We start from the raw sequence: 12,974 nt of genomic DNA, 5'->3' as shown, positions 1-12,974 counted from the left end.
TAGAAATAATCTTGAAGAAATCCTATGGAGAAGTCTGAAAGAGGAAGATTGGATTTTGTAGACTCAAAGAGTGTGTCATGGTTTGGCTTAATCTAGGCCATTTTTATTCTTCTTTTCTTGTGTTTGGGTCTGTTATCTGTAGAATTTATACAGTGAGACTGCTGGGAAAGTCTTATGTCTAATTATTTGCTGTGCTGTGTGGAGTGTACTGCAGACAATCAATAAACAATCAATAGTAATTGTAGCCTGCCTCAGAGACAGTAGTGAGAAGCTTCAACTGGCTTAGGTGCATGGTATTTTTCATTAATTTTTTTCTGCTAGTTTTTTCTGTAAAGCCTAAATTTAAAGATTAAATAGAAAAGCTTTCTTTGCTTATGAGAACAAGTAGGCACTGTTTTTAAAAGAAGGAATATATAATCCCAGGTGTTTTACCTCTGTTAATGAGAAAGATGTCTGTTTGCTTCAGATTGAATGAGCAAAGAAGAGGACAAGGATATTTGCATGGTTAAATGCCTATGAGCCCTTCCTTCAGAAAGTAATATTCCCCTGATGTCAATTACTTTTATACGGACATCTGGATGTTTATCATAAGAGTGTACAGATGTCAACTTTTTCTGTATTATAGCTGGAAATGTGGTGATAACTTGACTTTGATTTGAGTAAACATAAAATATCTAACATTTAAAGTCAGAAGTTCACTTCAGGAAGGGGTTTAAACTGACATTTATTAAAAAGAATCGTTCCTTGGAAAAAACATCAGAACCATCCCTAAAGATACAGTCACTCTGATAAAGTAAACAAAGTCCCAGTTATGCTCTATGTAACAAATAACAGAACTTGAACATGACATTTATCTGTTCCTTAAACCTACAGAAGCTGGCTCTGAAGATATTGACATACTTCCCAATGGTCTGGCTTTCTTTAGTGCGGTGAGTGTCTTCTTCCTTCCCCAAATTCAGCAGAGGAGATACAAGGGGATTTGATGAGGGCTGCAGAACAGTAACTTGCTTTTAAAATTCATTTTCCAAGATGCATTCTGAAGAAAAGAGAGGTCAAACAGGATCTTGGAAAACTTCCTCCAGCTTTTCTAAATGTAGAGATGAAGACTCTTTGCCCATTGAGATAGTGTTCTTTATTTCCCCACTGCATTGCACTAAAATATTCCAACGCAATCTGTGTTTTGTTTTCTTTTTCCTTTTTTAAATTTTTTTATTTTTTGAGACAGAGTCTTGTTCTGGTTGCCCAGGCTGGAGTGCAGTGGCACGATCTCGGCTCAATGCAACCTCTGCCTCCCGGGTTCAAGCAGTTCTTTTGCCTCAGCCTCCCGAGTAGCTGGGATTACAGGCACCTGCCACCATGCCCGGCTAATTTTTGTATTTTTAGTAGAGATAGGGTTTCGCCATGTTGGCCAGGCTGGTCTCCGACACCTGACCTCAGGTGATCCACCCTCCTCAGCCTCCCAAAGTGCTGGCATTACAGGAGTGAGCCACCATGCCCAGCGCAATCTGTGTTTTAAATGTGCGTTATTAAAAGGGATATTTGAGGTCTTACTGTGGATACTCAATACTAACATTATACTATTTTAAATACAGCATCTACTCATCTTTCTATTACATATTCAACTTGAAGCAAATATTCTTGCCATTATTATTTATTTTCAAATATTATACCAACCTTGCCCTTTTGCTTTCTTTCTTTTTTTCCCCTGAACAGTCAATCATAAGTGGAAAGTCACTAAGTTTATTTACACCCTTCACTTTGCCTTGATTCTTGTAAGCTGAAAAACAATATCCTTTCTGGGTATACAATAGAAAGACTTTAAAAACAATTGGCTTGTGAATATTGCTGTGAATATTGTTGAAACTAGCTTGTAACAATATCCATTCTAATTGGGAATCCAGATAGGGGGACAGATGAGGAGGTTCTGACCACCTACCTCCCTGGCTTGGGCAGACATAGGAGTTCTTGGCATCTTCACAGGTCCAGTTTTTCTGGAGGAAGAAGTAACCAACTCTGAAGCCTGACTGTAATTATTCTACTTCCTCTCAACATCCATTATTTTCAGGCTCTGAGACTCAAGAGGGATGTGAAAAACTGGGAGATACTTAGAAGGGAGTCACCACACTAATAAAATAGTTGTTAGACTTATGAGAAAGGTGAGAGAACTCAGCTTGGAGTAGAATGAGAATTAGAACACTCTTCAGGTTCCTGATGGTTTTTATATGAAAGACTGTGAGCAGCTGGTTATTACCACTGAGGGAATAAAGAAGTACTGTGGGCTTTAGCAGAAACACCAATATATATATTTAATTTTTAAAATAAGATTTTAAAAGGAAGATTTCATTTAATTGCCCACACAGAATGAATAAAGTGATATTTATAGTAGGACTCTGGGTCTGTTTAGGAGCACATGCTTGCACATGTGTATATAGGCTTAGGAAAAAACACTGGGACCACTGGTCCCAAATATTCATAAGTAAAGATGCAAAAATTCTGAATAAAATAGAAGGCAGTTGCACTGATTTTTTAATTTGTTAGTTTATTTGTGTTTTTTGTTGTTGTTTTGCAAGGATGTGTTCTTGGAGAGTTTTATAATCTAGAATTCACCTATTTCAAGATTTCTCTCTGACCCCCTTAGTAATAAATCTGAAGTAGGAGGGATGAGGTCTCCAAGCACATAAATCTACAGCCATTTTAGCTTGGGGGCGTATTATAGTTACAAAGATCTTATAGCCACTTCAATAGAATTTTTCTGCTTTTTTTCTGTTATCCTCCTTTGGTTATTTCACTTTTTTTAAAATTTAGAAACATTCCCAGGTTGCTGCTGTTTTTCATTTACTTGGCATTGTCTCTAAATAAAACCCAGGGTGTACTCTCTTCTAAGTGAAGAGGTCCTACATTGTGGAGGTTGTTCATTCTTCTTCCCAGCATTTTAGCTCGTCTAACCCAACGTATTTTACAGTTATGGGTTGTGGGTCACCTCAAACTAATGTCATACTTCATGAAGAATTGGATGACATAGAATAAAATATAAAAAATGTAAACAATATGAGTGTACTTAACACCACTGAACTGTATGTACACTTAAAAATGGTGAAAGTGATGAATGTTATATGTATTTTATCACAATTAAAAATAAATTTTTAAAAAGAGAAAAAATACTTAAATAATAAGGAGTGCTAACATAACCATGACTAGTTATCACCATCTGATAGTGCTTCCTTTGCATGGAAATCATGCTCTTGTTTTGGGGACATTCATAAAGAATAGAGATTATTAAGAACTGAAGTGGCACTGCCATGTAACAATAGCATAATTCCAGTTTGTTCTACTTACCAGGCCTGCCCTCCATGAAAGTATACAATTGTAGATAATCTTTTTTAATTGGAGAGATTTCCTCTTATGTCCAATTTTATACAGAAAGTGAGACTTTTTTATTGTGTCCCTAATTATGTGTAAATATGACTGCATTGTATTAGTAAACTGAATAAGGTAGTGCATTCACATAAAATTTAACATCACCAAGAAGGCTTTACCTTAAGAATGTAATGATGAATCACCATTTTAGATAGACTGATAGGTAATTTATTAACTGATTTAAAAGAGAAAAGACCTAGATCATCTTAGTGAGTACCAAAAAAGCATTTAATAAAATTCAATACTCATTCCTAAAGTTCCAAGCAAACTAGAAAGAGAAGGAAAATTCCCACAAAACTACAGCAAACATCATTCTTGATGGTGAAGCATTAGCTGCATTTGCATTAATGTTCAGGACAGGAAGAAAATACCCAACAATACCATAACCATCAGTAATCTACTAGAGTTCTTAGTAATTCAGTAAAACGAGAAAAAGAATGTGAGATAGAAAAGAAAAAAGACAAAACTGTCATTAGAGACAGTAGGGACTGGCTCAGTTGCCCAGGCTGGTGTGCAGCAGTGCAATCATAGCTCACTGCAGCCTGAACTCCTAAAATCCTGTGCTCGAGAAGTCCTTCTACCTCAGCCTCCTGAGTAGCTGGGATTACAAGTGCTCACCCCAACACTTAGCTAATTTTTTTTTTTTTTTTTAGAGACAGGGTCTTGCTATGTTGCCCAGGCTGGTCTCTAACTCCTGGCCTCAAGCAGTCCTCCCATGTCAGCCTCCCAAAGTGCTGGGATTATAGGCATGAGCCACCAGGCCTGACCTAAAGCTGTAGTAATTTAAAAAGTGTTATATTGGCACAGGAATAGACATGAGACATTAAAAGAACAAAACAGAGAGTCCCTAAACCGACCAATGTGTAAATGTCAGAGATCCAGCACACGATAAAGGTGACATTTTGAATGAGTGGGAGAAGGATGGGCTATATGCCAGGCACTGTTCCAGGCACTGGGATCTAGCAGTGAACAAACTTTCCACAGTCAGTATGTAGATATCACTTTTCTCCACCCTCAGCTCTCCCTGGAATCACCTAGTCCACCAACCTTCTGATTACCCTATGAAGAGAATAAATCCCTGATTTTCTGTATCAACTAAACAAAATCAGTTATTTTCAGGCTTTCAGTGTTCCACCTCCCCGTTATTATTTTTTCTATTATCTTTTCTCTGTTTTTTGAGTTTTTGTGGCTTTATGCCACTACTTTAACCACAATCTCTATTTATCCTTCATGTACAGTTCCCATGTTAGTCCATAAAATTACTTAAGCTTTTGTATTTAACATTTTTCACTGTTTTGGAAAGGGTCTAAAATTCCCAGGACTCCACAGCTTTGCACCAGATAAGCCTGGAGGAATACTAATGATGGATCTAAAAGAAGAAAAACCGAGGGCACGGGAATTAAGAATCAGCCGTGGGTTTGATTTGGCCTCATTCAATCCACATGGCATCAGCACTTTCATAGACAACGGTAAGAGCCAATGAGCTACCAATGTTCAGTAATGTGTGATAGTTCACAAATGACTGTGAAAATAGATTCGAATCATATTTATAGGAAGAGAAGAACAATTAACTCATGAATGATTTCTGTATTCTTCATTGCAAAGAAGTTGTTCATTTGCCTCTTCAGCTGGCAGTAAGTTATGCTACATTTTGAAATTTCTAACAGGTAACATCTGAAAGAATGTTTATATGTCATAATCTTTTCATATATCTATGATCATTGCATTTAAAAAAGAACTGTATTTTTGAATTAAACTAGAAACAGATTATGCATGAATTTTGTATATGGAGCAGGAAACACTTTCTTAAAGGTCAGGGAACCAATGATCAGAAATAACACCAGACAGACAGCAATAGGAAAGACAGAGAATGATCTGTTAGGTCGTCCAACAGCTTATACATTCAACCTTTCCTTGCCTGTGGTATTTAAATGTCAGTGTCTGCCCAGAGGTCCCGTGGTTATGTCTTGTAAATTAACTCTGTTCTTTCAATTCTTTAGATGACACAGTTTATCTCTTTGTTGTAAACCACCCAGAATTCAAGAATACAGTGGAAATTTTTAAATTTGAAGAAGCAGAAAATTCTCTGTTGCATCTGAAAACAGTCAAACATGAGCTTCTTCCAAGGTATTTTCTCATTTTGTTCCTTCTCTAATTTATCCCCAGCATTTTCAAACAATCCCCATGGTGGGTTGTCCTGCCATCTTTTATAAGTGCCAGTGTATATATTAGCTAATATGTAAGAGCTAAAGAGCTTATATTTCTTTATTTATATATGTGTGTGTATATAGTTTCCTTATAAACCAGGGCGAGCCTGGCATATGAAAGTTGATGTCACTCATTATATTGTTCACTGTTCTATGCTGACTCCTTTGAGAAAGGATGAAGTGCCTGACTACAGGGTGATACTCTTCAGGCCCCTCTTGAGGGTAGAAGGCAAACCCTAACATTTTTTCCTGCTGTCACCCTCCATCTTAGATGACTTATCACGCAGATGAGTGTCTTGCCAAGGAAGAGTGGCCTCTTTTTCATTGGGTTTGTATGCTTTGCATGGGACTTTATACCAATTGCTTTCATAGAGTTAGCGGTGGTTGCATGTTAGTAATCCCATAGAATTAGGGCCACTCAAGTTGAGGGTGGGTCATTACACTTCAAGAACATAAAGCTGGTTGAAAATGTGGCTAAAAGAGAATCATGTGTACCCCTACTCCCGGTTCAGTGTATATTAGCCTACGGCTTCTTTTACTTTAAACTCGATGAATATTTTAAATTTCTAATGAAATTAAAAATTTCTAATTTCTAATGAAATTAAAAATATTGCCTATCTAGGGCCTATCTATGCCTATCTAGGGCATAAGCATGTAACTTCCAATCATTCCTTCCAAAAATGCACTTGATAAAAAAAAAAAATAGGAGCATATATACCATCCAAGCATTATGGTGCTCTTTTAGAAAAAGGAGACCTACCTTCCCCATAGCTCTGTATTTTTCATTTAGCAAAGAATAAAGCAGCTCTTTCAGAAATTTTTGCATAGAGTAATTGGAATTTAAATTTAATAAAACCCTCACCTAACTGGTCTTAAAAATGAAATTGTTTTTAGCATATAAATCTCTCACCTGAAGCATTGTACTATGGCAATTTCATCATCCATCTCTCTGCAGGTGTTTATTGAGTGCCTATTCATTCTCGGCATGTCAGCTTTGTGAGGCAGGTAGAAATTGAACAGTCAACCTTAGTTTGACTAATAACTAAGCAAGGGAAATTAGAAAAATCCAGGAACTGAGTGAATGGAAGCTAGGTAAAGGTTACTGACTGCCTAACCAGCTAATCAGCGAATCAGGCTGTCTCCAGCTCTGTACTGTGGACAGCTCTGTCCTTACATGTAATTGTTAAACTCTACATTTCTTGCTGTCAAAAAACATGCCTTGATGGCACTAAGTTCCCTCTTCTTTTATAGTAATCCTGCCATAATTGCTAAATGACCTGTGTTCAGATTACCTGGTACCATACAAAATGGTTCTCTGGCAACAATATTATAGTATATTGTATATGAATATATTCATGTGATTTCAGCTCATCTTTTCCTCTTACCAAAAATTTAAAGCACATGTTGTGTAAATCATATGAGTATTTAATATTTAATATGGAGACTAACAGGCCTTTTATTTCCTCTCACATGCTATTTTTCTTTTTCAGTGTGAATGACATCACAGCTGTTGGACCGGCACATTTCTATGCCACAAATGACCACTACTTCTCTGATCCTTTCTTAAAGTATTTAGAAACATATTTGAACTTACACTGGGCAAATGTTGTTTACTACAGTCCCAATGAAGTTAAAGTGGTAGCAGAAGGATTTGATTCAGCAAATGGAATCAATATTTCACCTGATAATAAGTACGGCCCCTTATAGAATATCTTCATTTTTCTTCAGTTGTGGTGCTGGCCAAATTCTTTACCTTGCTTTCTTTGTCAATGTGAAAATAGTTTTCTTGACATTTATGGTGTATTATACATATAATATGTAGATACACTATATATATAATTATGTATATTTTGTATATATATTTACATATAATACATACTTAGTCACATTATTTATATGCAAATATAATACCATATATGTAAGTATACTATATAATACAATAATATATGTGTATTTACATATAATATATAAAGTTTGGAATACATCATTGTCAAATTTAATTTTATAAATATAAATTTTAAAGTGTGATCATACTGATGCATACATATTGAAGTATCAGGTATTTCCTTTCAAATAAATGTGTTATTATTTTTGTTGGCTATATATTCCATTATATATATATTATTCCATTATAAGGATGATCTTAAACTAATTTAACCAATTCTCTATTGATGGATATGTGTATGGGGGTGGGGAGTTCTACACAAAAAAGTTGTATACTTCTTATGTACCATGGAAGTTTAAACAGGTATTTTTTTTTTAAAGAAAAAGTCCCTAAGATAGGGTTTTCTTTTTTTGGAGATGGAGTCTCACTCCATTGCCCAGGCGGGAGTGCAATAGCGTGATCTCAGCTCACTGCAACCTCTGCCTCCTGGGTTCAAGTGATCCTCCTGCCTCAGCCTCCCGAGTAGCTGGGATTACAGGCATGCGCCACCATGCCTGGATAATTTTGTATTTTTAGTAGAGATGGGGTTTCTCCATGTTGGTCAGGCTAGTCTCCTAGTCTCGAACCTCCGACCTCAGGTGATCTGCCAACCTCAGCCTCCCAAAGTGCTGGGATTACAGGCATAAGCCACCGCACCCAGCCCTAAGAGAGTATTAAAACATAATGGTTAAACTCGCAGATTTTTGACTCATACAGGCTTGGGTTCAAATCCCACCGAAGGCACTGGCTAAATGGTTCTATGAGCTAATTTTCTGTAGAACAGACCCCTAGAAATAGAACGATTTTCTCAAAGAGTGTGATTCTTTTAAATGTTAACTTTAATAGATATTGCCAAATTGTCCTCCAAAATTATCTCATTATATTTATATGCGCAACCACAACCTATAAGAGAAGATATTAAATTCTTTATTAGCTTTCTTATCTACTGCCTCAGCACACTGAAAAATTTAAACTACTACAAATACAACATAAAATAAATTTGGCACCCCTTGACAACTAAATGCCCTTATTTTTGTGATCCAGTTTCTCCTCCTTTCTTGTTGACTATAGAAAAAGAATGTGGAATCATTTAATTTAAATTGTCTCTAACTGACCTGATCCAACCTCTGCAGCCAAGTCTGTTTTTCACTCTTATATTTCCATTATGAGAGTCAAACTTTCCAGTCACCCAATCTAACAAAAAAATAACAATAATGAAAAGGGGGATTCAGCTTTTACTCCTCTTTCACTATTCCTATCCAGCCTGTAGGCAGGTCCTGTTGTTTCTACCTGTGCCTCCTTCCTCTACCCCCAAACTCCTTTCCCTTTGAGACCTGCCTAGTTTAGGTTCTTATCTTCTGACTAGCATATGAGACTTTCTTCCAATCTGTTTTCTGTCTACTTGGATTTTTTGCACTCTTGCCAATTTTTTCTTTCTATGTCTATCAGCCTTGAAGGGCTCCCCAAAGGGGGAACTCTGTCTTCCTCACCTTTGACCCCTCATGCCAGCACAGTGCCAGGCACAAAGCAAATGCTCAGGAATTGTGGAACAGAACTGACCATTTGTTGCCACTTTATTATTCTAAGATTTCAGTGGAATCCAATTGCTTTTCACATCAAGGCAGAGTAAAGGGTTGAACTTTCATAGGCCCGCTCCAACTTCCCTTTTTACTGTTTCCATGCTTTCTATGCTTTAGACAAAGAACTCATTGTTTTAAACATTCCTTCATCTTGTTGCTCCTGTGATTCTGCTCTTGTGCTTGCTTCTGCCTGGAAAGTGCCTCCTCCGTCCTCCTCTCCTCAAATCTCGTCTCTCCTTACATAGCCACTGCAGATGCCCCTTCCTTGGTGAGCCTTTCTGTGTCCTCAGAAGTTAGCTATTTCTAGACCTGAACTATTTCTCATGCTTATTAGGTGTTTAATGTGTACAAACCAGTGAAATTGTTCCAACATACTATAAACTTTCTAGGAGAGAGGCTGTGTCTTCTTCATGTTTATATCTGCTACAACACTTGAGTTCATGGCTTTTTACACATGATAATTGCTCAATAGAACAGGTGCCATGAAACAATCAATTCAATGAATAAAATTACCTCAAAATAGTCCATTAATTCACTCACCTTTGATGTAGACAGATTATTCTGAACTGATACTTATCTCTTACTCTTAAAATTCTCTATGTATTAATAAATATTTTTTTGAATATTAAGGAATAATCACCATTTTAATAAGAGTTTCTTTACCATATATTTCTATATGTACATGATATTTAGAAGTGTCAAATTATATTGTGGAATGTAAAAGCTTTTCTTGTGAAGCCAAGTGTTTGTTTTATTGTCATTTCAGTGGCAAATATAGACTTCATATTCAAAATGATGTTCTATATTATTTTTCCTTACAAGCTTTTTGAAAAAGTTTAATAATTTCAGATTGTTGTAGCACCACTGAATTGATTCTGAAAGCTTACTTTTTAAATAAAAATTGACCTTTATCAAGGATTCCTTGGGGGCCCATGATTGATTAACTTTTTGGCAGGTTATTAAGACTTACTCTTTCATACTGTATTAATGAAGCTTTATATTGGCATGGAGCTCTAACCAGTGTGTCCTTTCTGCAAAGGTATATCTATGTTGCTGATGTATTGGCTCATGAAATTCATGTTTTGGAAAAACACCCTAATATGAATTTAACTCAATTGAAGGTAAAATATTTATTTTTACCTATAGACAGTAATCTGTTGTGCTTTGCAATGACATGGTTTTTCTATAAGAGTACCACATGTAGAACAAAATATGGATGCCAGTGTAGCTATTCTGGGTTTTTAAATACTCCCTACAACTAGAGAAAGCTCCTGTTTCCAGTGATCACAAGGACTGACCATGATTACATGCAGCAGCAGGTTGAGAGTGATATTTGCATCAGATTTAGGGCCCATTCCATGAAGTATTGATGGCAGTGGAAGAATTCCAATAAGAATTTTCACAATTGAAAACTCTAATAGATGCATTCTCAAATGAAGATTTATGCACAGTGTCAGTTCTTTCAATAATAAATGAAGGTAGAAATTGGGTTCCACACCATTATTATTTTCTTCCTACTCAACAACACATATTTTAGGGTAAGAATTTCCTATCTTGCTTTGATAGAGTTCCTTGAGCTAACCGATCATTGTGCATCTTTTAAGGGAAAAGGAGTTCAGTGTTTAAGAGACATTTTTAGAGGGACTGATTATCACCCTAACTTTCTTAGTTTCAGGGAAGAAGCGACTCAATACCAGTTTTTAATAAGTTCCTTTTAAGCAATATTGGTGTTAGAGGGTGGAAGCAGGGCGATGTGTAATTTCCTCACATGTATAGAGGCAGGAAGGTTACCTCTAAATTACTTAATCAAGTTTCTCATGTCATTTAGATATTGACAATTTCTCATTTGGAAGGTACTTGAGCTGGATACACTGGTGGATAATTTGTCTATTGATCCTTCCTCGGGGGACATTTGGGTAGGCTGTCATCCTAATGGCCAGAAGCTCTTCGTGTATGACCCGAACAATCCTCCCTCATCAGAGGTTTTTATATTTTTAGTTTTTCAACCTTAATTATTCAAGTCCTTTTGAACTAACAGTACAATAAATTGTCACAGGGATGATTTGTTTAGTTATTTTAAAGCAATAATAAACTTATGTCGTGGTTTTGTAATTGCTTTAAGCCGATAATTGACAGAATGTTACATTGTTCAAATACTTTAAGAAAGGTAATCTTTTGATGTATTAAATTATGGTGGAAACTAGTCAAAAGGCATTTTTATAAAGACATGTGCCCTTCTTGGGTGGTATACTGACAATTTTTAAAATATCTGATTTATTGTCAGCTCACCACATGATGTGATATTTGTTCATGTTGAAGTAGTGTGAAAGTAGGCATATTAGTATGAAAGTATTTCTATTAAAGCTGAATTGCTATAATAACACTAAATCCTGTGTTGGCATGGAATAACTAGATGGTTTAAGAAAGTACTTTCTTTGAAGACTGGAGAAAGTACTTCAATTTAAACATTAAAAAATTGGTAACTGCTATTTTCAACAGCATGTCCCCTTAATCAGTGTGTCATTGTGGAAAACAGGGCTTATTGGTGATTGAGTGACATGCATGTACGGTGGTCTTATAGTAATACTTTGTATCCCCTGAATAGGTTCTCCGCATCCAGAACATTCTATCTGAGAAGCCTACGGTGACTACAGTTTATGCCAACAATGGTTCTGTTCTCCAAGGAAGTTCTGTAGCCTCAGTGTATGATGGGAAGTTGCTCATAGGCACTTTATACCACAGAGCCTTGTATTGTGAACTCTAAATTGTACTTTTGGCATGAAAGTGCAATAACTTAACAATTAATTTTCTATGAATTGCTAATTCTGAGGGAATTAGCAACATTGACCCAGAAATGTATGGCATGTGTAGTTAATTTTATTCCAATAAGGAACGGCCCTTTTAGTTCTTAGAGCACTTTTAACAAAAAAGAAAAATGAACAGGTTCTTTAAAATGCCAAGCAAGGGAGAGAAAAGAAAGCTGCTTTTGAATAAAGTGAATACATTTTGCACAAAATAAGCCTCACCTTTGCATTCTAACTGCCAGAACACGGATTCCACTGAAATAGAGTGAATTATATTTCCTTAAAATGTGAGTGACCTCAGTTCTGGCACTGTGACCACTATGGCTGTGTAGAACTACTGATAATAACGTATTCTGATGTTTTGTACTTACATCTTTGTTTACCATTAAAAAGTTGGAGTTATATTAAAGACTAACTAAAAATCCCAGTTTTGTCTGTGTTTAATTCTCAAGGCATATGCCTAGGAGAAATGGGAAAGCAGCTGCTTCCTACGGAGTTTGGATAGTCAGGCATGGCCATATTAATTTCTCTTGTGGAAAGCCGAAAGTGAATGGACGCTTAATTTGACATAACAGCAACAAAAATCAATGACATATTGCAACTCAAATTCCCAGTTCCTAAGGAGGCTTCCATCAGCTGTCTTCCTTAATGGGAGTCCACTTTAGATACAAAGAGGAAATAAGGGTTTGGACAGGAAGGTCATGCCACCTCCTCATTGAACAGAACTGTGAACTAAAGTCAGGAGAGATGAAGTCAGTTGTCCGTGACCACGTGGTTAAGCAGCAGCAATGCCAGGATCAGGGCTACATGCCCAGCTCACAGAAGGAGAGTTTTTCTGCTCACTGTACCTCCTATAAAATCATCATGAGCCCTAGAGAGAGACTTTCATGTGTTTCTTTCCATTGTAATTTATCTAAGTACTTCATTTCTCATACTTTTTCCCTATCATCATCATGAAAATATTTGTCAGTTAATTACGATATGCCAAACAATGCACTGAAAGTATTACATTTGTTATCTTATTTAATCCTAATTGCAGCTG

The 12,974-nt window shown here is 36.3% G+C and overlaps 1 protein-coding gene across 3 annotated transcripts in view; it reads left to right on the top strand.

The window, feature by feature from the left end:
* Positions 1–12,356, top strand: part of LOC105475537 (paraoxonase 2) — a 30,199-nt gene extending 17,843 nt beyond the window's left edge. The window contains exons 3-9 of one of the 3 annotated variants that reach the window (XM_071094856.1): positions 874–929; positions 4,721–4,886; positions 5,454–5,544; positions 7,115–7,315; positions 10,168–10,249; positions 10,982–11,110; positions 11,734–12,356. In XM_071094856.1, coding sequence (XP_070950957.1) covers positions 874–929; positions 4,721–4,886; positions 5,454–5,544; positions 7,115–7,315; positions 10,168–10,249; positions 10,982–11,110; positions 11,734–11,892 — 884 coding nt within the window. In that variant the 3' untranslated portion in view covers positions 11,893–12,356. Of the gene's footprint in view, positions 1–873; positions 930–4,720; positions 4,887–5,417; positions 5,545–7,114; positions 7,316–10,167; positions 10,250–10,956; positions 11,111–11,733 lie in introns of those variants that run through there. The other 2 variants (XM_011730889.2, XM_071094857.1) reach the window with 2 other exon arrangements.
* Positions 12,357–12,974: the final 618 nt, after the last annotated feature.

The sequence above is a fragment of the Macaca nemestrina genome, chromosome 4, assembly GCF_043159975.1.
Source record: "Macaca nemestrina isolate mMacNem1 chromosome 4, mMacNem.hap1, whole genome shotgun sequence".
Classification (NCBI taxonomy): Eukaryota; Metazoa; Chordata; class Mammalia; order Primates; family Cercopithecidae; genus Macaca; species Macaca nemestrina.
Note: the sequence above shows the minus strand (reverse complement) of the source record. Positions and strands in the feature narration are given on the sequence as shown.